This window comes from Thunnus thynnus, chromosome 10 (genome assembly GCF_963924715.1).
Source record: "Thunnus thynnus chromosome 10, fThuThy2.1, whole genome shotgun sequence".
NCBI lineage: Eukaryota > Metazoa > Chordata > Actinopteri > Scombriformes > Scombridae > Thunnus > Thunnus thynnus.
In genome coordinates this window covers 17,637,366-17,664,912 of record NC_089526.1, presented here as the reverse complement: position 1 = coordinate 17,664,912, position 27,547 = coordinate 17,637,366, and the positions used below count along the sequence as shown (strand labels likewise).

At 41.9% G+C, this 27,547-nt stretch overlaps 2 protein-coding genes across 7 annotated transcripts in view; one reads left to right on the top strand and one right to left on the bottom strand.

Moving 5' to 3' along the window:
* Nucleotides 1–1,045: 1,045 nt before the first annotated feature.
* Nucleotides 1,046–14,916, top strand: LOC137191510 (ataxin-1-like). 5 transcript variants are annotated; one of them, XM_067601643.1, is made up of 4 exons: nt 1,046–1,168; nt 3,068–3,207; nt 8,021–10,073; nt 12,271–14,916. In XM_067601643.1, the coding sequence occupies exons 3-4, from the start codon at nt 8,268–8,270 to the stop codon at nt 12,964–12,966; spliced, it is 2,502 nt and encodes an 833-aa protein (XP_067457744.1). In that variant the 5' UTR covers nt 1,046–1,168; nt 3,068–3,207; nt 8,021–8,267; the 3' UTR covers nt 12,967–14,916. The 5 variants fall into 5 exon arrangements, with proteins under 5 accessions (XP_067457744.1, XP_067457743.1, XP_067457746.1 ...); XM_067601642.1 differs by lacking the exon at nt 1,046–1,168 and adding an exon at nt 1,179–1,470; XM_067601645.1 differs by lacking the exons at nt 1,046–1,168; nt 3,068–3,207 and adding exons at nt 3,369–4,271; nt 5,098–5,316.
* A 2,925-nt stretch (nt 14,917–17,841) lies between these two features.
* Nucleotides 17,842–27,547, bottom strand: part of itga8 (integrin, alpha 8) — a 41,925-nt gene continuing 32,219 nt past the window's right edge. The window contains exons 22-31 of one of the 2 annotated variants that reach the window (XR_010930413.1): nt 27,235–27,314; nt 26,657–26,737; nt 25,314–25,419; nt 23,999–24,157; nt 21,694–21,810; nt 21,422–21,535; nt 21,089–21,190; nt 20,845–20,967; nt 20,168–20,731; nt 17,842–20,137 (exon numbers count right to left, since the gene is read on the bottom strand). Coding sequence is in view for 1 of the 2 variants with exons in the window: in XM_067601640.1 (XP_067457741.1) it covers nt 20,642–20,731; nt 20,845–20,967; nt 21,089–21,190; nt 21,422–21,535; nt 21,694–21,810; nt 23,999–24,157; nt 25,314–25,419; nt 26,657–26,737; nt 27,235–27,314 (972 nt within the window). In the remaining variant the exon portion in view is untranslated. Of the gene's footprint in view, nt 20,732–20,844; nt 20,968–21,088; nt 21,191–21,421; nt 21,536–21,693; nt 21,811–23,998; nt 24,158–25,313; nt 25,420–26,656; nt 26,738–27,234; nt 27,315–27,547 lie in introns of both variants that reach the window. The other variant, XM_067601640.1, reaches the window with a different exon arrangement.

Here is a 27,547-nt window from a genome sequence, read left to right as displayed (position 1 = left end):
TGAAAAGTAACTATGAACATTGTACTTACATTACTAGACTAAATTTTGAGGTACTTGTATTTTACTGTAGTATTTTCAATTTTTATACCTCTACTCCACAGCATTTCAGGCATTTTTCCTCTCTACTACAAATATTAAACAGCTATATTATTTGTTATTTTGATTTTACTTACTAAACATGGTTACCTTATAAAATGCATTATTACAGATTATTAAAGGCCCTGCATACTTTGTGTAGCCTAATGAATACTTACCTGTGCAGTATATTTAGTTTTGTACTTTTACTCAGGTAGAATTTTGAATGTTTACATTGTGTTATTGCCACTTAAAGGGTCAGAGTACTTCTTCCACCAATGACGACGACGCCTGCACTGCACTGACATGGCATAGTACTCCTCTTACTGCAACAAATATAAAACGCACCAATGTAATCATTTGTCCCCAAGAGCCTGAAACTAGTGAATATCCTTTCTTCTCATGTTCAGCCACACCACAATTTTAGCTGAGTCTGCACAACTGGCTCAGTCTCAAAATTTAAAAATATCCCACCATTTGAATTAATCCAAATTCTAGTATATAGGCTACAGATAACCTCTGTAAAGAAATATCTGATATGGTTAATATTTTCACCATTATGGGTAAATACCACACCACCCAATACAAAAACTATGTCAAGCTAGGTTTTAGTTTCTTGTATTTTGACCAAGATTTTTTTATGCCCCATTTTTCATCTGTCTGATTCATAGACTGTATATAAAGTCTGATAGGCTCTCAATAAGTACTTTTTTTATCAATCACTTAGCTCCTGGAATGTAAATGTATATTTTTTAATCATTTTTTGTATGTACTATTTTTGTTTATGTTATTGTAGCCCCTGCTGTTGGAGTTTCATTTTCTCTAGGAACCTATTGTAATTGTTCCTACAAGAATTTGTATCTTATGGTCAAATAAAGTTGTTGGAAAAAAACTCCAGGCGTCAGTACATTGCTACCACATTTGCTGCGAGCCTGCTGCCACACTGCTCATCCACAGCTGTCCGGCCGCTGTTCGTTAACATTGCAATAGCACCACCTCCACCCCTGCACCCACCACCTTCTCAGGGACGGAAGTAACGTCGTTGTCCCTGCACCCTGCCCTGCTGTGCTTGGTGCTGTGTTTCCTTGTGGAAGTGAGGCAACCCAATCTGTACAGTAGTTTTACTAAACCTTTTGATGGCGTTTCTGGGAAACTTATGAATGAGTTGATCAAAGCACACCACGGGAAACACTTTGCTATTTCCCACGTTACTGTTTGCGTCATACTGTGCATGCTCTGTCTTGAGTGAATGTAGATCAGTATTACATGTCTGGACATGTCTGCTGCATTAGATTGGGATCACTTAGCAGCAATAAGTGCATGGTGAGGATGCAGAACAGAATGTGGGTAATTATGCTTGGATAATTGTTTTCTGGACACCCAAACCATTTCAAGGTAATATGATTTATATAATATAGAGTTGTAAGTTGAAGTCATGTGAGGTCACTGTTAAAAAAAAGTTCCTCCAGAACTTTAACTTTCTGTGCAGAAAAGGTCACAGATAACCAGCAGCAACTGGAACCCACTTGAGTTTTTCCATGGTGTTTTCTGCTGAAGGCTACTGTATGTGTGAGTAAGAGAGATCACACTGAGAAGCAGTGTGCAGACTGCAGAGACATCTGTGTGTTTAAAAATGGAGGAATGTAAGCACAATGCAATGTGGTGTTGATTTGTTGAGATACAGAGTGCTACTGTTGCCAGTGCAGTTTGTGTTATTACTTTACTACTTTTATCTGCATTCACTTTTACTTCTACTACTACTGCAAAGATCAGCTTCATCAAGTTCATATTTTATAAGATGATAGCTCTTATCATGTGTGCACCATGCTAAGGAATATAACACTTGTAGCATAGCCTATGGTTGGGTGTGTCTTCAAAATAAAAGAACACGTGCAACTAGGCCAGAAAAACCCATCTATTAGGTTGAACCACAATCAGCATAATCAGCATAGTATTCAATAGTAGCTGTCAACAAAGATGAAATATTCCTGATCTGTGTTGAAAACATTCCCTGCACAGGATTGTGGGAAAAGTCTTTGATCGGGCTACAAACAGTAAGACAGATTTGACAGCTCTGTCCTCATGCAGTCTCACTCTTGATCTACACAGTACAGTGAACGTTTTGCTCCATGCAACTCGAGCTGGATTTGCGAATTCTCACAGGAAAGCTTATTTCAGCTTACTTGGCTGACATTAATTCTGACCTTCAATTTACGGCGAGCCAATTCAAGACAGGGAAACCACAATCTTTCGTAGATGGCCTTATGCTTTAAAGATGGGGTTCTGTCATGTTTCTTTCCATTCCCTTGCCATGGGGATTGTGTAGTTCCTGAGGTTTACATTGGCTTGGCAGCTACATTGAAGAAATATGAGTCACAGTAGGACGATGATTCTTGTAGCCCCGCGGCAAATAAGACACACAGCACATGTTATTTTCTCAGGTTCAACAGCTGGGAAAGCACATGTTATCATTTCAGTGGTTCGGCATGTATGTGTGTGTGTGCACTATTAGATCATATGTGCACTACATTACATGTATTTGTCTCCTGGCTTGCTGCAGTTTACAGTAAACAGTGGCACCAAATCACGAAATATATGCCTACAAGTACACCGGTACTGTATGTTCTAAACATAACCTGCATTTATGTGTGTAGTCTAACAAAACAAGTGTACTGACAGTCTCATTGGTCGGGCCTAGTAGAGGGACAGATGGGTTGATGGATATCACAAAATAAGCACTAAATAATACTTTAATGAGGTGGTTATAATCCAAAGAATAACTCATGGATCGCAGCTTTTCAATATGCAATTTAGTCACTACTGCACAAAATTACCTCTGGCTATGCACATAACAGTTCTTGTTCTAGCAGCCTAGTTCTAGTATAGGAAGCCCCCCACCCACCCAAGAGCCTTTGTGGGTGTAATACTATTCACTAGGCTTGTTGTAGCAGCAGTATTGAGTGATTTGTTGTGTTCTCTGTGTTTTCCCCAGTCTGCTGTCGAGGCAGAGGGGACACCCTGCTTGTCCCGCCTGCAGAGGAGCAGATAGCTGGCTGGCCTGGTGCTGGAGTGTCTGTCTGCGGCCCGGCTCTCTCTGCTGTGTGCCGAACAGGATAAGGAGGAGGCCTTCGGGTGAGGAGGGCGCCGGTGCCAAGTGGCAGGGTGGGGGGGGGGTGTTTATCAGTGCTGCCTGCCTGCACACTGCACAGAGGGTAATATCTCTGGGGAAGAGATGGGGGAGACCTAGGGGATTGGGGTGGCAGGTTATTCTGAGTCACTCTCCAGCTGAATAGAGGCTGAGACTCAGTAATTGTAGGGCAGCTCACAGGGCAGATTAGGAGGAGATTTGTCTCTACAGGGAAAATGCATATGAAAATGAACAAGAACGAGGCAGTGCATTAAAACACACCGAACAATTTAATCCTCTGTCGGTTTGTGGACATGCATATGTGTCACTGTCTGTGCCTCTGCATGATATGCCAATGTGGATACCCACAGTTATTCGCATTCATGCAGTATGTCTGTCTGAGCAAACCCTCTCTGAATCTCCAGCTCTCTCTCTCTCTCTCTCTCTCTCTCTCTCTCTCTCTCTCCCTCCCTCACCCTTGTCTGTTGCTCCCTCCCCCTCCTTCCCTCTCTGTGTGAGCGTAGTCTGGGCGCTGAGCCAAGTAGAGTGTGTTTTTTGAATGAATACCTGATGCGGCTGATGAGGCTGGCTGGGGGAGGAGCTGTGTCAGTGGAGTACTGAGAGAGAGAGAGAGAGAGAAAGAGGAGGGAGGGAGGTAAAGGGAGAGAGGCAGAAACACAGAGAGAGAGTGAGAGAGAGAGAGAGAGAGATAGAAGCAGCCAGGCAGAGAGGGAGCTGGCGGTCTGGTGGCCTTGCATAACACACGTTGGAGCAGTCTTGCACGCAGGACTTGGTGTGAGTTTCAGCAGTGGGGAACTTCCTTTACCGTCAGCCCGTTGCAGGGGCAACGTAGCCCACAAACCGGAGTACGGAGAGGAAAGGCAGAGCTGGAGCAGCTACAGCACAGGCTCCAGGAGAGGAGAGCGGCACAAAGAAAAGATTCAGGAAGAGGAGTCCTAGGAAACACGTCTCCAACACACATACACACAGACACACACACACACACACACATTGAGAGGCAGGAAGAATCCTTGGACATGCTCTGCAAGCAGTGGCTGTGGAGAGACTGGTGAGCTATTCTTAGTACTCTAACCAGAAGAGGGGAGGAGGGGGAGGTTGTCTCTTTTCTTCTTGATTTGTGGCATAGTAGTATTTTCTGCCCTGCTGCTACTACACTCATGCGCTCTCACTGTCATTCTAAAGCCCCCAGAGGCTACAGCCACAGCATCTGTCCGGAGTCACAGCTGTAGTATTCAACAACGTTGACCCTGTTTGGTTGTAGAGGTGCTGGCTGAGAGGGTACGCCTGTGTACACATCTCTGCTTGTATACTGTGTGATTGGTGTGTGTCGAGCAGTGATGCAGAACTCTGGAGTCATTGTGAAGACAAACAGCCTGAACCCACTGCCTGTTCTTACTGTCTGCTTTAGTCTACCACACGGTCGGTCCGCCTCTTAAAGGGACAGACGCCAGTGTTGTACAGGCAAGGGGCAGTAAAATGGCTCTTTTGGATATTAGAAAAAAGCAGCTATGTTTGCAAGGGGGTTGAGGTGAGGTCCTATTTATATGCAGCAAATCATGCATACGCGCACAAACATATTGTATTCCACGGTACCGCCCCCTCTGTTTCATGCCAGTGCTCAGATTGATAATGATGTTTTTGTTTTCTATATATAGCCATTTGCTGTACAGGGTATGTGCTGTGTATCTATGACGGATCTAGCAGGTGAAATAATGATGAATAGCAGTATTGACAACGTGTATATCACCCCAGGGTCATTGCATTGCTTTTTTGTATGAACCTTCTGCACAGAAAGCAGCCAGGACACTGTAGCTACCATGTCACTAAAAAAATTTGTTGTCTTGCTATTGCTTCACTGCCTCATCCTGCTGCAGAGAAATGTTATTGGGAGCATGAGAGAGGACTCGAGGGCTCAGGCGGAGGAAGCAGAGGTGGGGGACTGGAGGAGCTGGCGACTGCCGCGAGAAGAGATGTAACTGCTGGGGGGGCCTCTCACCTGGAGACAACAGAGAGGAGGCTGAATGAAAACATCACCTCATCTGCGCTCCTGTGCGCGCAGTGACGGCAGACGCACACCTAAACCTATTTCTGTGGTTTGTGCAGCTTTTTGTGTGGGAGTATGAAAGAGGTTCACATGCAAGGCTGGCTCTATCACTCTTGTCTGAGCTGAAAAGCATCAGTGTGATGAGTGGAACAGAGAGCGGCCTGTCCCCCTCTCTATTGTCATCCCTCCATACATGCCTCAGAGGTGACAGTCCTGGGCCAGGGGACTGAGTCAGGGCTCCCATGCTGTCTGGCTCAGTGTCACACAGTCACGTCTTGAAAGCTCGCCTTTGTTCTCTAAAGTATCACATAGGGCGTATGTTTGCTAGTGTCACTGTTCTAATAATAGGCTGATGCTGGAAATTCTAGAGAGGCTTTTGGCTGCTGAGCTGTGTGTGTGGGACCATGTGTAGAGAGTGCTGCGTTCAGGTCATGTGAGGAAAGACACCTTTTTTTTTAAGAGCATCCCTTTTTATCTGCAGTCTGTTGACAACACTGATGTGTTTTCGTGGCATTTGGAAATGCGAGCACGCTGGCTTTGTGTTCGAATGCCGCTGGAAGTCTGCATCACAGGCTGTAGTTGTGCTTCTGATGTGATGTCATGACAGTGTTGACACGATGTTGCTGAGGCGGGGTTGTTGCCACTGAGCGATGCCGTGGCGATGCTGCACAGCGTAGCTCAGGCTGTAGCGGCGGCTGTGTTGCTGAGCGGGGATCTCTCGGTGAGGTGGGGGCTATGGCGCTCTGATGCTGCAGGCGCTGCTCAATGTGGGTCAGGAGAAGCAGCACTCCGTCTTCTCCCCATTCCCCATTCTCTCTCCCTCTTTTTCATTCCTAATCATCTTTCTTCTCTCATTCTCCCCCCTAACTCCCTTTCTTCCATCTATCTGGCATCTTACATTGCCTTTCTCCCTCTCCTCCCCCTCACTCTCCTCTTTCTGTTTCTCTCCAGCTCTGCCGCTCTCCTCCTTTGTTACGTCTGGTGGGTCTACCAGGCTCTGTGGTTAGATAAATTGCACAGAGATTTTTCACTGCTTTTGAATGCAGTGACCTTGTCAAAGCCAGCATTAGAGGGAGATGCATCTAAATAGAAACCGACCAAGGCTTCTGATTTTTTTTTTTTCCGCTCTCCCTGTTTTATGTAACACGTCTGTGGCTGCTTGCTGTAGTGAACCTCCTATGTAATATGAAAATACAATTTAGCACTGTCAAATAGCCCGGCTCCTCTGAATGGAATGTAGGGGGAGAAAAATGAAGTGATGGATGTGAGTGTGTGTGTCATACTCTACATCTCTGTGGTGCCTCTGGCTAATGAACAACTCAAGAGTCCTGTGCATTGACCTACAGATAAGCCTGCAGGAAAGAACAGTCAGTCTGAAAAAGAAACTGAACAAATGAGCTCATTGCAAGCAAAAATGCTGCATGTTAATGTTGTTGAATTAGAGGATTCATATTTGGCATGTGATACGATGGTGTGTGTTTTTGTGTGCATGTGCATGTTTTAGAGCTATCTGAGCATGCAAACATACAGTGTATGTGACTGTATGTTGGTCTAGCCCTGCAGTCAAACACTGATGGTGTGTTTGTTGACATAGTTAGGTACCTTTCACTAACCCACATTTCCATTATAATTTCAGTAAACTAGCTGTGAATAACTTGTTTCAGTATTAATTTAACCAGTCTGCCTCTCACTAAAACAAAACTCTTAGAGGTCCTACTCATTCATTGTGCACTTTGTATTCCCTTGAACTTCGACTCGCCACTCAAAAGGGGTGCAGCGGAAAACCATTGTTAAAATATTTTGAAACACTTCAGTGAAGCAACAAAGGCCCATTTACGCTTCTTGCAGCATGTTCCGTAATGAAATTTCAGCCCGTATTGTTTTCACTTCATTTTTCTGATGGTGCCCACTGACCCAGAGTTCCTGTCTGGAGGTGGATGTTATATTTACAGTAGCCCCACTGACTCAACACAAGGCCCGGGAGTGTTTAAACAAAGACAAAAACGTAAGCTCCTCTGAGGCTGTTGCTCTATGCTGTTATCCTTTTCACTCTGCTCTGCTTTCTTACCCCAGAGCCTGGGGCAAGATAACAGCCAACAGCAACGCACATACGCTTAACCTGCTCACAAGCTCGCGCACAGACAAACAAACACTGCAGTTCAGGAAACTCCTGCCTGGTGTAGAAAACATGAAAGAGTCTTTCCCATGTTATGTAAATGATGACACACAATGTTGTACTGCACTTTCCTGTGTGTCATACATCATTACTCATGGAAAAGCTGGTTGAGTTTTGACAGATTAGTCCATGTAGATCATTGAGAAGAATATTTAGAGGTTGTTCTTGGAGAAATATGCACACAGAATGGCCTGCAACAAACACATATCAGATGCAGTAGTTATACTAGGTACCACCTAGTGGCGAAATAGAGAACAACTCCTTTACAAACATGAAAGCAGGGACATTTTTAAGAGTGAAATATTTTGGTGTTTACCTTTTTTGCATTAGCGGCCCTGCAGGAGCACTTTGTGAATATGGTTCATAAACACACATACTGAGCTTGTTCTGCAGTACAACTAGACTAATGAGACTGAATTTAATTTCAAGTCAAGTCAAGTCAAAATTATTTATGTAGCCAAAAATCTGAAATCCTAGGTTTCCCAGAGGGATTTGAAATTTGCACAGCATATAATTTGGGCTTTTTAGTTTAATTTACATTACTGAGTATCTGATTTGAACTTCTCTCTGCCATTAGATTCCTGCCGACATTGTGGAAGAGGTAGATCGGTCAGAGATGATTCCTCATGAAGTCTATGGAGCTCATTTTGTGAGCTGGAGTGACTCCATCTTCTCTTGTCTGAGACCTGGAGTTGTCTACCAGTGAAGACGAGCAGAGCCACACGGCATAAAGAGAGACTGGCCCCTGCACATAACCACTGAGAAGGACAGACTCAGGAGAACGTAAAAGTACTAACAGGGAATATTAGAAGCACGCTGACATAATGAAATCCAACCAGGAACGGAGTAATGGATGTCTGCCACCTAAGAAGCGTGAGATCCTGGCTCTGGAGCAGAGGCCAGTGGTAGTGGCCACAGCAACACCTCCAGCTGCCGTGGCTACTGATAGTCCCCACACAGAGAACCTAGCGTGGCTGGCAAGTGTAGCCAGTGAACGCTGCAAATCCCGGGACACAGAGAGCCCAAGTTGTCCCGTCTCCTCTGCAACCTCCTCTTCTCCTTCCACTTCTATCCCTTCCTCGGCTACCCCTTTGTCTGCGGTGCCCCTGGCCTCTCTACCTGCAGTTTACCCCACAGCCCTTCCCCAGCATGCCGGGACTATCCAGTTTGCTCAGCTGGGACCCAACGTTCAGTTCATCAGCTCTGGGCCCTATGCTGGCTACATCTCCTCCCATATAATCACTACCAATGCTAGTTCTGCACCTAACAGCTCTTCTATAGTGGGACAGCGTTCCCACCTGGATGGCTACACCACTGCCCTCATCTCCCCCAACACCAAGGGGGAGCAGCAGTTTCAAATAGGCCTCTCTCCCACAGAACTGGCTCCTGTGTCGCTACCAAGCTCTCCACAAGTCACCAGCCAGTACATCCATCTGGACAGCAGAACACCTCTGACTGTCAGCGGAAACGCCGTCACTTCACCTGCAGCCCACCTCCAGCTCCACCCTCACACAGCCGTCCTCCCTCAGACGCTTACCCTTGCTCCCTCCCAGCTGGTGGTTCAGTATGCAGATGGTTCAGCTGGAAAGAAACCAGACGGGCATGCAAAGGGTGTGCTGAATGGGGAACTGGAAGTGGTCAAACAGACAAAAGCTCCCAGTCAGCCAGCAAACCATCAGCAGGTCCAGAGCTATGAGGCCAGACATATCCTCTTGCCTGCAGACTATGGCCAGAACCCCTCAGGACTCCAGACCTCCTTGGTGCTGGTGGCCCAGCCCAACCATGGAGCTGAACATGAACTTGGCTCAAATAAGATCTCCTTAGTTCAGACTGAGAAGGGAGGCATCTGTCTGGGGAAACCAGTGTCCAGATCTTCCTCTTTCACCTCCCTCTCCTCGCCAGAGATAGTGAAGTCTGTTGCCCCTCATTCAGTCATCCAGACCACTCTACCCCATGAGGAGCTGCCAGCCAGTCTCTATTCCTCCACACAACCACCCATTATTGGCTATATCACCAGCGCAAACCAGCATGCTGTTAGCTACCATGCAGCACTGCCTCAGCATCTGGTCATCCCGAGTGGCCAGTCCCTCCTGATCCCAGTCAGTGGTGCCAATAACGGCACAGAAATGGAGGTTAGCCGTACTGTCAGCGCCCTGACTGCTACCACCACCCCTCAAATATCCACCGCCATGCCACATGCCTATCTAGCCACAGCCCTTTCCAAGTGTGAGGCACTCGGGCCAGATGGAAATCAACCACCCCCTGCTGTCGCGCAGGCTCCAGCGCTGCCGGTCTTGCCCTCAAACCCGGCTCCTGCAGTGGTGGAAGCTCCCTCCCCAGCTCCAGCTCCGGTCCCCGCTCCTGCCCCAGTTTCCATCCAAGCCTCTCCCTCCATTTCCTCTTCCTCTTCCCCTGTGGCACTTCCTCCATTCTTTATGCGAGGCTCCATCATCCAGCTGGCTGATGGGGAGCTGAAGCGTGTGGAGGACCTCAAGACGGAGGACTTCATCCAGAGTGCTGAGATTAGCAGTGAGCTGAAGATTGACTCCAGTACCGTTGAGCGGATTGATAGTGGACAAACTCCCAATGCTGTGGTCATACAGTTTTCTGTGGGAGAGCTCAAAGCCCAGGTAAGGTATTCCTGATTCATCATTCCTATGTGATGTATTATGAGTTTAATTTTTAAAACCACTATGTCTAGACTTTAAAATCTTAGGTGTTTGGTGCCCCCCAGTGGTAGAATGAAAAAAGGTACTGTGAAAGACAGGAATGTACAAATAAATAGGCTGCACAGGTATATATTGCACATAAAAGATGATGAAATTTATGGGTAAGGGTATTAGACATAATATGCAGATTTGAGCATCCCTCATTTTCACAGTAATTCATTAAAATCAATCACTGATGCAAAAATGAGGGACTTAGAATATCCTTCTTCCTCAATTTATTACAGTCCTTCATGTTTTCCAACATACAGTCAGTGCCACCACTTCCTCTTTTGTTACAGTTACCAAAGTATCATTAATTTTATGTAGACCTGTATTTGAAAGGCCAAAAGCCATTACCCTCACAGTTAGATGAAGCCAGAAATGTTACAGATTCTATGTGTAAAATGGGCTATAGACTGCGGCCTGACTGGATGTTTGAGACTGACACCCATATCAATGAGAGAAAGTTAAATAAGAAATCTCATAGAATTATTTTTTACATGGGGCACATAACAGAAACAAACATATTTGATTGGGATCCCTTAAATTTGGCTATTTTGTTATTTTTGCGATTGTGACCATGATATGTATGTATGTGACATTCCTGCTTTGATGGACAAACTATATAATGAGTTTTTCAAAATTACATGAAATATATATTTTGCATTAAATGTTATTCATTGACCAACATATATGTTGGACAGATATATGATATGATCTCATATATGATAAGCTAAATTTAATCAGCTGTGCTGATAAACTGGTCAGGCTGTACTATAGACTGCACCAAATTTCTCTGGTATAGGTCTTTTTCACTGCAGACATTTTGACTTGTCATGGTAGGAGAACCACAGGTGTTACTTATAACATTAACAATAGCTCTGTTCAATTCAAGTGTTCCAGTAAGCCATGACAGTGTGACAATGACTTTGTTTACATGCACACAATATTCCGGTTTTGGGTCCCTTATTCCGAAAAAGACAATATTCCTACTAAGCTGTTTACATGGCTAATAATGACTGAATGGATGAATATTCCACTAATATTCCCGTTTACATGCAGAGGGTTTTCAGGGCTTCCCTCTGCTCCAGTGGAAACGGGAATCACAAGATTTCTGCAGGTAGTGAAGTAAACCAGCGAGGTGAAAAACATTAGTGAGCTGCCGCTTTTTATTTATAAGTGATATTGATATGACTGATAGTATAAATTTATAGTTACAGGCACATCCAGTTCCTAGGTTGTCCCATGATGTTTACTACACTTCTGAGCGTTTTTGGTGTATCATACTGAGTTGCCACCATCAGTCCATGGTTGCATGTCAGGATAATAACCAATCCCCTCTGTCTCCATCGTGGAGAAGGCCTGCTCTGTTTTTCCAGCCCGACCTGAACAGCTCTTCACTCTCCTCTCATCCCTCTCCTCTGTCTGCCTTCCTGCTCCAGCACATGTCATTTTGCCTGCGTAGGGGTGCGTTACACAACCAGCCCATCATGCATCTCTATCCCAGCCTTGCAAACTGTTAGCTAGTTGGTTGGTTTGCAACGCACAGAGCTGACTGTAAACAGGCAAGAGGCCACATGTTGCAAACTATGGTTAAAAACCCCTGAGACACATATTCTGAGAGCGCTGTATACATGTCCAAAGAATGCTCCTAAAACCCAAATAATATCATTATATCCCACATCTTAATCGAAAAATGCTACATTTGGAATAAGGCCTATTTCGATATATCCAAACAAGATATGCAGTTTACATGACCCGTATCAAATTCGGAATATTGTCATATCCAGAATAATAGTGGAATATCAGTGTGCATGTAAACGTAGTTAGTGAGCCAGCATGCACAATACCAGGTAAGTGGAATTCAGCCATCATGAATTTTATATTTACACCTGTGTGTTTCCTACTGACATATCAAATGTCTTCTTTGAGGAATGCCTAAATCTCATTGTTCTAACAACAAAAATTCAAACAAAAACAGAGTAATATGCATGATGTTATAAATCCCACACAAATTCTACACATAATTGTGTGTTTCTGTTATGGATCCTCTGCAAAATGTTCAGTTTGTTTTTAGCAGAAAGCTAACTGTGTCTGTTGTGTATTTGCTCTTGTTCAGGTGTGTGTGGAGGTGCTGGTGGAGTACCCCTTCTTTGTATTTGGGCAGGGCTGGTCGTCCTGCTGCCCAGACCGGACAACCCAGCTGTTCGAGCTGTCCTGCGCTAAGCTGTGTGTGGGTGATGTGTGTGTGTCACTGACCCTCCGGGGTCTAAGGAATGGCTCGGTAACAGACAGCCAGGCTTTGGGGACCAAGCTGAAGACCGGTCACCTCTCTGACTCCTGTCACAACATGGATCCCACCGTAAGGAACGGTGCAAGGCCAAACGCTGCAGGCAGTAACAGTGGCCTCCTTATGAAGGCTTCCAGTGCAGACAGGCCGGAGAGGGAGCAGATATCTGGACCAGGATCAGGACTGGAGCTACCACCTGGACTGGGACTAATTCCAGGATCAGGAGAGGGGATCTATGGAGCAGGATCTGTGCTGGCAGTCTTGGGAACTGGAGAAGTAAGACGGGAATCAGTGAAAACAGACATGCCTGCTCTCTCTAAAATACAATGTGGTGATACAGACAGACCCACAGTCCGCAAGAGACGCTGGTCAGCTCCAGAGCGGGATCAGACTGACAAAGCTGAGGAGGAGCCTCCTCTGACTCTGCCCAAACCCTCATTCATCCCTCAGGAGGTTAAAATCAGCATAGAGGGCCACTCTAGTACTGGGAGTGAAAGGTGCTTGAACAAAAGAATAGACTGTTGAGAGAACTTTAAGGAATTTTAATTACCTGTGGTTTGCGTTGTGTTTATCCCCTCTCTTTTCTCTCTATCCAGACTACTGTAATATAGACAGAGTTTACACAGTATTTACATGTTTTCTTTCTTTCACATAAAGCTGATATCTACAATGAAGTACAGAAGAGCACCTTCATAAGTGGTATCACACACGAGATCAGTGCAATCAATGCTGAAAGCAAAAATGAATGCAGCGTGAATGTTGAGTATGAGTGGCAGTCCGACACCCGAGAGACATTTGACTCGCGTGTCACCTATCATAAGCTGGATCTTTTTTGTCATGTTGCTTAAACCTTCTGGATTCAGACCAATCAACCATTCCTCTTATCACACGAACAAGCACAGACCCGATGTCAGCGTGCAGAGAGTGGGTCATCACATTTTGACTCGTATCCTGCTTGTTTGACTGTTTTATTTAGTTTGCAGTGACATTACAAGTGATAGCACAAGTTGGAGTTAAAGAGAAACCATTTTGGTTATTCCCACAACAATTCTCATTTGCCACTGATCATCATGGCTGTGATCTTTGTTGCCTTGTGTATCTGATGAGGTTTTGGATTTTTTTTTACTACTCTGTGTTTCATTTCATACCATTATATATGTGTGCGCTACGGCAGGTGGCCTTGTGCCACTTGTCTGCATTTGTATGTGCCTCTGTGTTTGTGTGTTGGTCTGAGTGTTTTCTGTGTGGCTGGCATACGGAGCACAGGAGTCAGGTATGTGTGTGGCTGGAAGCTGTGAGCTCAGCTGTCAATACAGCCTGCAAATATCAAGACTGAAAAGGCCTGAATGTAAACCACTGAATTTGTCCTCAATACTGACTGATGAAGTTATTCATGTGCTGTTTGCTACACCAATGACAAGTATCTGCTGAGAATTTGATACCAAGGCTTTTTGTGGGTGACAGGAGTTGCACATGGATTCATTCTTTTGATTGGTCAACTTTAAGTTGATAGTTTATTTGGAAAATCTCATATAATTCCTTTCAAAGACAGCATGTATCACCGGGTTATGTCTGTCTTCAGTCCCAGCTGCTATGTGCGGCACTTAAATTTGTACAAAAAGGGAAAATCAAGGTATTTCTATCTAATGCCTCTGAATGAGATTTTAGCTAATGTATGTACGGACTTATACTGCATTATAAACCATAGCTGGCTAACTTGGATAACTGCATCACTTAATTTTTCTGGCCACTTGGGGGACTGCACAACAAACTGCAAATACAAATTTGTCATTCAGTATTTGTATGTGTTGGCAAACTATTGCCTTATTACACATCAAGCAGACATGGATCAACATCAGCATTCATTTGGAGTCGTGTTTCTGGCAGTCCAGTTTACTCCTTTTTACTCTGTTTTGATCTCTTTCACCTCTCAAGGGAAATATCTGGCTCCAGCATATCTAAATGCTCCACTATGTTCACCAGCTAGTTACTAACTTTGTCTGTTTGCTGCTGAGTAAAACAAAACAAAACAGTAAAGTTGTGGAGAGTGAAACCAAAACAATGAGCTGAAAGATCCTAAAATGCACCATTGAGTTGAGGGGAACTGCTGAATAGGGTGATAATTTTCTGAGTTTGTCACCATATACCCTTTTTGTATAGAACGTAGTCATCTGACCCATTGTTAAAAATAAAAATACTGATTAGAGCAACTTTAAATGCAAACATGCCATGAGATAAAAAACAAAACATGGGGTAATATTTACTTATTGACAGAAAAATGGCACCTTCCCAACTTATTGACCACTTTATTTACAGAGACAATGGCCTTAGAAATATGCAACTACTACACAGCAGCACATGTTTTTTTTTGGTTTTTACCATTAAAACCTCTTTTCTTCAATGAAGGTATGTCTTTCCTAAGTCCATACTTGTCATATCAGATTACTGCTATTTGATTAAAACAGCTTAGTCATTCTTTGTGTTAGATAAAGTGTCATTTCTTTCTTAGACTAGAGCCAAAATAAATATTCTACAGTTCATACTCAGGAACAGTGTGTATCTGTATGTGTGTGTAGGCCTGAGACAGTATGTGTGCGTTCAAAATCACGTGTATGTTTGTGTATGTGTGTGTGTGTGTGTGTGTGTGTGTGTGTGTGTGTGTGAGTTCTGAGCAGCAGCACTTTGATGAAGCATCCAGCGGGAGTGTTGTGGTGGTGTCCCTGTTCCTCAGCTATTAGATATTATGAGAATAATCAACTGACTGTTTTTCATCACACCATGTCCTACATGTGTGTCATTGACAGAAAACATTATACCGGAGCAGGGAATGTAAACACACATGGGGAAAACTATCTCAACTTTATTTTTGATGATTGATAGAGCTACTATTCAGAGAAAGAAAGAGAGAGTTGTAGAGTTAACTAGTTAGCTAGTGTTGATCATGTACAGGAAATTGTATCCTAGAAAGTGTACAGTGTGTGTATAGATATTCTAACCCTTATGTAGCCTATGTACTGTATGTGCCACAGCGCCTCCTTCTTCAATCATTCCATTAACTCACCAATATCAAGTGGCCCTGCCATGGTTTTTATCAGTTCAGGTATTAATCTAATGTTCATGAATGTGTTAGTTCTTTGGGAACATCTACATAATTTGGCCTGCTCAGAGTTTAATTTGACTTGCACACTGTAGAATACAGGATGTGTTAATATGAACTGCAGTTTATCATAATAGCCATGAAGCTTTTATAAATCCTTAAAGGTGTTTATTGTAAACCCAGTAACCAGACTGTTCTCTTCTGTTTGTGTTTGACTGCTCAGGCTAAACACTGCCCAGTGACTGTTCTCCTCCAAAACTATGTGGTCTTATATTCTTCACTGTTATAAACGTAGAGCTACTATTTCATCAGTTTGTCTTTGTAGCCATTTTCTCTCTGTGAGCCTGGAATGTGTTGGTATTTCCTCCATAAGAAATTATCAATTTTCAAATACTGACCTTAAAATGACATCATGACACAGATAAATCTATGAGATCTGGGATCGATGCTCAAAGGAAAAATTCAACACTACGGGAAATGTGCTCGTTCGCTTTCTTGCCGAGAGTCAGATGAGAAGAATGATACCTCGATGAGTACATGAGAGTGGTATAATCTTCTCATCTAACTCTTGGAAAGAAACTGAATAAATCTATTTCCCAAAGTGTCAAACTATTCCATTAAAAGGCCCTGCACACATAATTATTCTGGCTAATTAGACCTTTGCTCAGGTTGAAGTTGGTAGGAGCTATGTCGTGAATTACATGAAGTCACTAAACTCGGTTAACTTCAATTTTAAAGGTGTCAATCAAGCACAGTGCATGTCCTCACAGTGCTGAGAGGAGGTCTAATCAGACCAACAAAGTGAAAACATCTGAGTGGGTGGACTACAGGTTGATAGGGGCTTTAAATTAGACCTTTGAATCAGCCTGTAGGAAAGGTTCAATGATAATATTCCCCTTTTACTCACAAATATGCTTAACCAACAGTAGGCCCCTTAAAATATGTACATTTCAGAGCCATTTCTAAATAATGTTGAAAATGGTGTATAAGCGCCGAATTGCACTTTGACATGTGGGGTGGGGTGGGGTGTTAGTCTAACTAATACACAGAAGTAATGTACAGCATGCCTGAGATAACTTGTACACTAACAGTGCAACATCTCAGCGATTTGTAAATAGCCAAAGTCTTCCATTATGTTGCCAGTGGAGAGGATAAACACTGATCCCCATGTACAGACCTTGGAAGTTTAGTTTCAAAAATACACCATCATTTATTTGACAGAAATGTAGGATATTGATTCACTTAAGATATTTTCTTTTGCACCAGCTCAAAAACCCAGGAAATTATTGGAGTAAAAGACTTTTAAAAAGTGATTTTGTAATTTGGGTCTGTTTGTTGGATAAATCTCAGCTAGGATACCGTATGTCCTACGTACAGTATATAGTAAGTATCAATAATGTTCCCCTATTTTGATGGTGTTGAGGTTTGCTAGTCAGAAACTGTTAAATCTTTACTTCAGATGTTTGATTTTAAATTTGATCAAATATATTCAAAGGAATAAAGAGTCTAAAGAAATATGTTGTGTTTCTTTTTTAAAAAAATTATCTGCTATTGTTTTTGTCAGTTCAGGTAATAATCTAATATAAACTGTTCAGGTTGATCTTGCGATTGTTGAACTCAACATTTACTGCACAAATAAATTGTAACCATCTGGTCTCCTGTTGGCATCAGGATGACATTTCCTATGAGCTGCATGATTTTTGCATGTTGTTGAAACTGCTTCAGTCACGGTATTGTTTCACATGAAGTGCCTCCTTATAAAAGGTCTTGGCCTGAATGTGTTTCTGGCTGCTCATCGTGCCTCAGATTATGTTAAAAACATACAAAGAGGCCGGGGAAAAACAGCTAGATTGATCACTTGCTTTGTGTTTCAAATTGATCTGTTTTTCTAGCTGTACTGCTAATGTAGAATAATGCAAATTAAGTTTTTTAATAACTCATCGCAGACAAAATGGTGTTTGGATTCATGCAATTATGGAAATATCAAAGATTAATTCAATTTCTTACACTGCAGCAGTCGACGTGCAGGGTTTCGAACACAATCTTCATGCCGCAATGAGCTTCCATGTTTTTGTGTTTTTCAGCAGTATGACTGCTGATTGTTTTACATATTTGCAAACTAGATATTATATTATGAATTGGCCTAAATTTGAGCCACAGTATCTATAGACTTTGAATATACTGTACAGATATAACTTATCAAAATTACCCATACAAAATAACATTTAATCTAACATCATTATCTCTCTGTCTTGCTCACCAACTCTCAATTCAATTCAATTTTGTACCTTTTGCAACAAAACACAAAATTACATCTTCACATGGTTTATATAGTCAATAACAACACTGTATATCTGTGTCCTCCTCTCTCTGTTTTGTAATGTCCTGTGTTCCTTTGAACTAGTTAGATGTGCTGTATGGATTATTCTGTTTCACTCTCAGGCTCAGGAGTTGCTGATGCTCAGATCAAAAGTCTGGCTTCTGTAAGTTATGTGTTTGCCCTGTGCCTGTCCAGCAAATACTTGAGAAACATGAGCATTTTTATAAAGCCAAGAAGCTGTGCAGTTGTAAAGTCTGGGGCTGCTACAGAGATAATGAATTTACTGTAGTGAGATGACTGGAGATTTACCACCGCAAGTTTATGGCTCACAACTGAAAACGCTACCAGAAAACACACCTTATAAAACTTAATTTTGTGACTCCACAAAATCAATCTCCATGCATGCATTACAGACAGACTTACAGACTGTAGTATTTTTTCCACAAACTGAATTCTTAGTTGACTGGGACATCCTGTAGCGGGGGGATGTAATGAAGTAATTTAACTGACTTGTATTGCTACTAACATGCAGCTGCATACAGAACTAAGAATTAGAGAGATAAACACCTTTGTAGTATCACAAGAGTTGTAAAGACCAGAAGAATATTTTAACACAGAACTCAAAAAAGAAAACTTTCTTCTATGAAAAAATATCCTTGAAACTAATCAACAATCAATACTTGTATCAATTTGAAGCTGAAAAGACAAGTACACATCACCGCCACAAGAGGTCCCTGTCCTGCCTCACGTGTATTTCCTTCAAGTTTTGAGTGTGCTGCTCCTTCAGAAAACAGGTTTGTTTCTACTCTGCACCAGCTGGGGGAGCAAGAGTCCTTCCTCAGTATTGAACACCAAGCTGTTCATAGACAGACTGGCTAGGTATGATTACATCTTGCAGAGTTTGCTTCAGATACTAGATATCAGATAACTTTCTACCTAACTTTCCTGTTTAGTGATTTAATTTACAAAATGAAACAACTGAAACTTAATAAAACATACAGTTTAAATAAACTTATGTATAAGTGAAACACATTGGTATGTGATTATGTATTAAACCAAATTAAAGCACAAATGTTGTGATTTTTGCCACCTATAAATTATAAAAGTTTACGTTTTTGTAATAGAAAGAAAATGTCAGCACGATTCAAACTTACTACTATTTGATCAGTGACATGCATTTTTATTTTTTAAGAAATTGTACTGATGACTTCTAACGTCATGCTGGACAGGCAAACTTGTAGTTGAGTCACTTAGTAAATACAAAATGAAATTAAAAAATGAAAAGAATACTCTTGTCTGGAAGTAGACCAGCAGAATTGAGTGGTATGACACAATGTTTTCACTCGTACTGTAACTCTGTTCTCCTCAACTGAGCTTCAATAAATGTTCCTGTGTAAGACATCCTGGTCTCCTGACAGTTTCTTCACTTTGGGTTAACCAGCTCTCCATCACAGGTAATCAAACAACACTTTATTCTGATAAAATTTCACACTTGATACAAAAAACCAAATATGACTCAAACATGAGACAGAATTTAACTTGAAATTTAGGGTACTGTTCATGCCCTGACCTCTTTCTTCTGCATGCCTGTGCATGATATCAGATAAACGACTAACATTACGCAAACAGTTGACACATATCAGGCAGTAATGTCTGCAGTCTCAGACACAGTCTACAATGTGTTGTGTTTTTGATATGGACTGTTTATCTTTGCAGCTAGTTTTTTTTGTTGCAAGTCCTATCAACTTCCACGTTAGAAAAAGATCCAAATTAAACAACACAAACACGCCAAGCAAAACCTTGAATTAACACGGCAGAAAGTTTGCTGCACAAATCTGAATCTCCAAAGATAAAATTCTACAGTCATTCTATCAAGACAATAAGTTATTTGTGTCCTCACTTCATCCCATTTCAAAAGTTATTTGTTGGGGCATAAATCAAGACAATTGCTTTTGTTGTTCAGTAATACTAATATCTATTATACCAATGAATCACTTACAGTATATACAAAGACAATGGAAACATTAAGCTCTAATAAAATAATGCCAGTGTAAACAAGCTTCAGTATCACGCAACGCCCAAATATTGCACATACATTCATAAATATACACATCAACTTTGTGCCTTTGTGTTTATGCACGTGGCTGCATCTGTACGTGTTTGTGATATATCAGAATACAACCCACAGTTAAGAAAACTGGGATGAATTAAGAAGATGAAAGACTGAATCAGAGGATGACACGAGAGGCATCTAATAAACACATACATATGTACAGTACCTGCACACACACACACACACACACACACACACACACACACACACACACACACACACACACACACACACACACACACGCACATTTTCACACTTACAAAAGCACTTGTGCATTGGTCTCTCTGTGCCTCAGTTACACAGACATACAAAGGAAAACGTTCAGTTACAGAAACGTGAAGCTTTGTCTTCACAACAAAGTCCATTCTGTCTTCAGTTCTGGTGCTTCATCTCAATGGATAAACAATGGACATGTGTGTGTGACTGAGTCTGTTAAGTGTTTTGGTCCCACTCTGTTGTGTTTGAACCACGTTCTTTGGTCCCAGTCTGTGTGGCGCTGTTGTCTTCAGTCTGTCCTTTCAGTTTGGTTTGTTAAGACAGAGGCAGGAGACCTCCAGCCAGGGAATGTAGGGTTCAACAACCACAGATCTCAGATCTGATTTAAGCTACTCAGAAGGTGCACACCACTCCAAACCCACAGTCCTCCTGTCAGGGGCTGTTACGTATTATCTTAGGCATCTCCTGTTTGATCAGATGTCAGCTGCTCCTGGTCGGAGATGTCATCATCAGCTGGTGGCCGCGCCCGATCAAAGAAACCGCACTGGAAAAAGTTTACCCATTAGTGTAGTATTGGATAATTAAACTACCACAAGGAATGCTGAGGATGGTGGTTGATGTGTGTGTGTGTGTGTGTATGCGTGTGCATGTGTGTACCTTCCACATGGCTAATGTAAGCATGGCCAACACCAGCAATCCCAGTAGTATGGCCAGGATGATGACCCAGAGTGGAACGGCAAACGACACATCTGGAGTCCCCCATAACACCAGCGTCCCCATCTGGAGAACACAAAGAGAAACAGTTATATGTCTGTAAGTACTGATGCATTCCTGTTTCTCTCTCTCATAGCCAGGCACAAACATGCACACACACACACTACCATCACTGCCTCAATCTTACCGAGGTGGTGTGTTGCGGCAGGGTGGGGGGTTGGATGCGGTAAGGCATGGCTGTCACCATGAAGGACACAGTAGAGTTGAGAATGTAGGGGTCATTACGTCGCTGTAAGACAAATATATTATTATTTAAAAGGTGCCCTTTGACCAATCACATTCTTACTTATGTTATTATGTTGACAAGACAGGAAAGTCCTTTAAGGGTTCAGAAAAAAATTCCATGACAACTGGGCAGACTCCATCTGCTGATGAAGATCAGGTGATAGATTACAATTTGCACAATGACAAAGCCAAGATGATAAACCTTAGAAAAGAGATGGCAGACCAAGACACTGACCTGCAAGAAAGTTTGTGCCCAGAGTCTCGAGCGGATTTTGACTACTGCACTCTGCCCTCGATCCAACCGCCCAACAACACATGTGATCCTCAGACAGGAGATATTAGTGCAATTCTGTTGAGAAACGAGGCGAGAGAGATATTCTACACCTGTGATTCACTAATGAACATTTCATTTAGTTTCTTTTCTGGAGAGAATGTACAGGACCAGTCAAAGGTTTGGAAACACCTTCCTATTCACTTCAATGTACATGTACAAAATATGTGTCTCACCAAGGTTTTACCGCTATAGCTTTGAGCGGCATTGACGGCTCGTTTGTGGCGGTGAGAAGGAGCGCTTGTGTTCCTCAAGAAGCCCAATAATTCAGGTGTGTCTTGGAGAGAGGAGATCTGACGGAGATGAGGAGAAAGGAGATGAGAGTTGTTAACGTTTTGACTATTTTACTTTTTGCATTTGAGCAAGTCAACTGGAAACAATAATCTGAACTTAATTAATTAATAAATTAAGAATTAAGATTCTTAGAGTAAACATTCACACATACATAAACACACACACATTCTTGTATTTTATCCTGTTCTTTTATGTTTGCAATTAAGTCAGAGCTGAGCTATTTAGTGTTTATCGGATTACAGATTTGATTTGTTGGAATAGAATCAAAGTTTTTGAAAATGTGAGAAATGGAAGCAGAAAACAAACGGAAATGCTAAGTTGTTCCAATGTCCATATTTTTTTTTAAACATTCACTGAGCATGTGTTTGGGCCTTTTGAAGACAGTTATTAGTCAGAACATGCTGATTATCACATAGTGGTGGTACTGTATTGTAATCTGTATTGCACATGGACTCTGACGCAGCACAGAAAGCCATGAAAAGGAGATGTTGAACCTGGAGACAGAGTGCTAGTGGAGTAAGATTTCAAAGAGGTTTTAAGAGATGTAATAAAGCAACACACCATCTCCAGCTGTGGAACCCAATGTGAATTTTACTGTTTAAGTGATTCTCGATTGCAGTCAAACTGAACAGATGACAGACAACCGGCGAGACTGAATGTCCTCAAGTCACAGCAAACAGGTAACAGGTACTGAGAAAGAGATAATTGGTTCCTATAATAGCTAGATATTTCAGTTATTTCTCTCTACTGGGAGTTTGACTTTGGACCGAAGCCTGACTGTCTGTGAGAGCAAAAAACATAAAAACATAACACATGAGATGTGTTAGACGTGCCTTGCTTATTCCTCTCAACTATTTTTGGAATCGCTACATAGCAACAGCAACTGTCTCAGTGGATAAAAGCTTAGATGAAATCGAAGGGACTGGCTGCACAAACAAGCCACTGATGACAGTGACAATATTTTGGCAAATAATTGGATGTAGATGTATTACTGTCTTGTAAAAATTTAACTAAATGTCATCTTGTTCACTTTTATGACCTTACAGGGCAGCTGGGTGGCATAGAGGCAGAAATGAAGTCCCATCTCCACAAGAGAAAACTGGTTTTAATTATCAGGAGCTTAAACAATGTCTTCTACTGGTCATTCAGTTGGGCTCCATCTAACTGTTGATCTTGATCTAAACTTTTTTTATTTAATCTAATTTTTTTTCTGAACTATTGATTAATTATCTAGCCTATAAAATGTCAAAAATAATGATAAATGGAAACCACATTCAGGTTACCAAAGCCTAAAGTAACATCTAAGAGAATTGCCAAAAGTATTGATAGTATATTGCAAATTTTTTATTCTTACTTAACAAATTACCTGAGCAATCAAATAAATATCAAAATAGTCAATCAATAGATTTTCCAACAATCAGTTACTTGATTAATTGGATGGAGGGAATTTGAAGAAAATAGCATACAGTTTTATACACGTATACTCTTGAAATAACACTCCTCACTCTCAGGTGAAAAATGATTCTGCTGACTCTGTGTGTATTGATCACGGTGGTCGATACTGTCCTCAGGCAAACATAAAGATTAACAGGGACACTGGTGGACATGTGGAACTGGCATTAAGCAAATTATTAAGAACATGTGGAAAAGAAAGAAAAATGTGACCTTGGTGCTTCATGTGCTGTATATTTGACAAATTTTGTTATCATAGATGATTGCGGCTTGTAGCATTTCACATTCAGACATAATTGTGCACTTTTTGAAATGACTGCATGTTTTCTTTTTAAATTACTCAGATTACAGATGATATCATAGATATTAAAAACTACTCCACCTCTAATTTCTGCTAGTAAACGCAATTCTCAATCCTCGTCATTTTGAGCGAACTGCCAAAGAATGTGGAGGGCAGCCAGAACAACGGGTAGAATTATGTTTTAAATAAGCCACTAGCGATATAATAAATAAAATTTGAAGTCACAATAGGTTTGGTGGTTTGAAGATATGCATGTTTTGTGAGCAAATGAGGTAAATTGGTGTTAAATGCTTTCCACAGTATACACATTAAAAGTTGACATATTCATTCCAGCCACAGGCAGAATGTTAATTACATACCAGCGTTTCAAAATGTGTTTTTGAATATGTGTCTGCATGCATTAGCTTGTATATGTTCATATATTTTAGTGTTACCTGAAGGCCAAGCGGGTTGAGGCTGGTGTTCGTCCGGCAGCTAATTGGTCCGTCAGTTTGAATCTCCATGGCATACAGCAGGTTCTCGTCACGGAAACGGGAAGGCCAGCCTACCTGAAGCTCAGCTTCCCGAATACTGCTGGGACCAGAGTTATGGAGCTGGAGACGGAGAGAAATAAAGAAAAAAAAAAAGAAAGTTGTCAGTTTTTTGCTCTCCTCTGTCTTATTAGTAGGTCTCAAGTGACTGAGGCTATAATTAGGTTATCATAACTGTGCGATGATGACACAGGCCACCTGTGTTTTACTTAAGATAATACTAACTCAGCCTTTCAGGCACTGGGGACTGAAACAAGAGACAAGTAAAACCCACAGCATCACCTGGCTCATCATTCTGCATTAAAATTAGGATAAATGAATTATGAGCTTAAATGAACCATCAGTTTAATAAATCCTCTTTTTTTCACACTGATCTGTGCTCTTTCTCTCTCACACACACACACACACATGTGGTCATTAACACTGAAGCAAGTCATCCAAACAGGACATGATCCTGGTGCTGCGGGGCAGGAATTCTGCGAGAGCAAAAACTCTGTCCTCTCTAACTAGAAGCAGCTGCCAACTGGGAAAAGAACCGCAAATGAAAATCATTATCAGCTGCAGGACACGCCAGACACTGCTGCACTCCGGTTCAATGAAGCTGCCGTCCCTTAAAAACAAAAAGCAATCACATGTACAGCACACACACACACTCATACCCCTATTGTAAACTGCCGCCAGTCTGTCTGCCATCCTCCCTCCTTCTGTCTATTTGTCTCTACCTCTGTTTGACCTTGTTTTCCCTCTCAACAATTATCACTCATTAGTCTATGTCCAGTCTTAAGAACAACCCTCCCTTCCTCCTTGCTTCTTGCCTTCCTCCCGTGTTCCCTTCCCTGTTTTCCCTCTTTCTCTCTCTTTCCCGCCTTCACAGCAGTAATTAACTCCTGTGCTGGAAACCTTTGATCAGCCAGACCTCAATTCTTTATAGAGCTACTGGTTTTACTATGTGTGTGTGTGTGTGCACGCGCGCATGTGTGTGTGTGTGTTACTGTTTACTTCACCTACAGAGCCCCCCTCTTGCTGTAGCCTAATTAACAACTTTCCACACTCTTTTTATCTTAACAGGCCGCATGTACAGTAGACATGTTTTCTGACCAACAACAACACAAACAAAACCACACAGCCCAATACTTCTTCTTTGAATACACGTTTTCCCTTCCTCATCGCAGCAGACTCGGCACATCCGCTTTCTTTCGATGCAAAGGAGTGCATTTACCTCATAGATATGCGTTACTTGTGGTCCCACATCGTCCTCTTTGACAGGCTTGTCTTTCGGTTCCCAGCGTGGGAATGGCAGCACCACCTGAGAGGGATGAGACACCCTGTAGGGAGGAGAATAGCTCAGTCACCTACGCTTATGATTCACACAATATACATGTGAAAGTAAAGGTTTGGATTTTTTGTCAGTCATACACGCAACTCCACCACGGCTCAGCAATTCACAAAGTAAAAACTTCATTCTAAAAGGACAATAACTTTGGAAAATACCTGTTTGATTTAGCTAACTCAGATTACTGAAGTCACAAATTAGCTCTAGTTGAACTGTGGAGTAATTTTTTTACATAAAAAAAGGACTGTCATGGCCAGAACAGAGACAATGAATAACTACAGTGGCCAATAACTCTTTTAAAGTAATGTAGATATGGGTAGTGAGTATAATGGTAAGATTGCACACCTGTCTGCAAGAGAAAAGTTGTCTTTATTTGTACTATTTTTGAGCTGTCAACACATTCATATACACTGCATATTGACAGTCAGTAATATATATGTCATTTTTACAATTAATGCTGTTGTCAACTGCGCCTGGTTTGGAAATTTAACTACTGCAAAACTGACTCTGCCCAATTTGATAATGTCATAACGAAGATTTTGAGGTAGCCTGACCTTAGTGGGAAAACGTATTTGCCAATTTAGGTGGAAAATATGTTACCTATAACAGTTAGCATGTGGTAACAAGGTAAATGAATGTGCTACTGAACTAGTAAAATCTGTATACTTTTATACATGATTGTGTTCCAGCAACTACATGTTATCACTGTGTATTATAACAACAGTGAGTTAGATTTTAAAACGCAAAAAAATAAAATGCTAAAATGGACACAGCTGAAGCAGGTCACGGTCACAACACAAACACAGGAACTTGTATGTCCTCGTCTCTCTCATCCCAGGTCCTCCTGTGTTTGTGTGTATAGCTGACCACACCCAAACAACGACATGCAAGACTCCAAGCTTTGAAGTGTATATGTGTGTTCGTGTGTGTGTCAGCAGGCATATGGGCATCCGTGAACATGTCAAAGGCTCATAAGTATCCCATGTGTACATGATCAGTTCAAATTTATTTCTGGAAATGTGTTTTCATGCTGTTTTCCATCTGTATATAAACAGAATCCACAAATTTAAACAATACAAAAGGAGCAATAATATTCTTCAAACACCAAAAAGTTCAGACTGAAACCAGATCAGTAGAATCTCTGGGTACCAAACACAACAACAAAGAATTTTTGTCACTGTTTCTCAGAGAAGACGCCATACTCTCACATGCAAGGATGCTAGACTCACCCACGTAAATCGAGTTGAGCTTTGGCAACGATGGACAGATTCAAACTGACTAGGTTGCTGTCAGAGTTATCTTTGTTGGAGCTGTGGAGAGAATCACAGTGAGTTTAGTCACAGTCAGTTTAAAGGCATAAAATTAAACACAAACCACACTGACTGTGAATTTAACTGAATTTAACATAATGTCTGGTGAATGGCATGCGTGTTGAAAGCTGCGATACAACATGAGTGACAGCAAAGGCTCAGGAAAGCGCATAATAAAGCTGTATTTTTATGTTCAACTGTCTTAAAAAAAATCCCTGGCCCATATTTAACAGTATGTGTGTGTCTCATGATGTGATTTATCAAAGTCACTACAATGAAGCAAACAGTGGACATGTTGTGTAGAGTTCGTCTCCTCTCTGGTGTTCCTCTGGGCCATCTGTCTTGTTCTGTCTCTGCGGTTATTTCCATCAAACCACAGACAGTGACAGGATCAGGACAGACACAGAACTTATTTACATGGCTTAGAGGAAATACAAACAGCTCTTTGTGTGGGTGTGTGAGTGTGTGTGAGCTTTGAGTGTGGGTGGGTGTGTCACCTGTGGATCTGTAGCTCAAAGCTTATCTTTGGTCCGGCATTTTCCAGCCTTTGGACAGAGAACCGCAAACCAACAGACAGCTGGGAGAGAAAACGCAAAACCAGAGAACGTATATAAAAAACATGTGACAGAAAAAAGAGGAGGACAGTTAAAGAGAGATGACAGAGAGAAAAGAAAGAGAAGGGCGATGGGTCTGCACATCAAAGGCCACAACATGTGTCAAAGTGTCCAGTAAGAGGCAGAAAAACCCCTAACTAGATCTTCTTCTGTTGTGACATAGGCAGAAGTTCAGTTCTGTGTGTGTATGTGTTGA

What these genes read in the sequence shown, in the direction of transcription:
- LOC137191510 (XM_067601643.1), top strand. Translation starts at nt 8,268, where the DNA reads ATGAAATCCAACCAGGAACGGAGTAATGGATGTCTGCCACCTAAGAAG. An exon ending in TGGGAGAGCTCAAAGCCCAG is followed by an intron (nt 10,074 to 12,270) that starts GTAAGGTATTCC and finishes GCTCTTGTTCAG; the next exon opens with GTGTGTGTGGAGGTGCTGGT.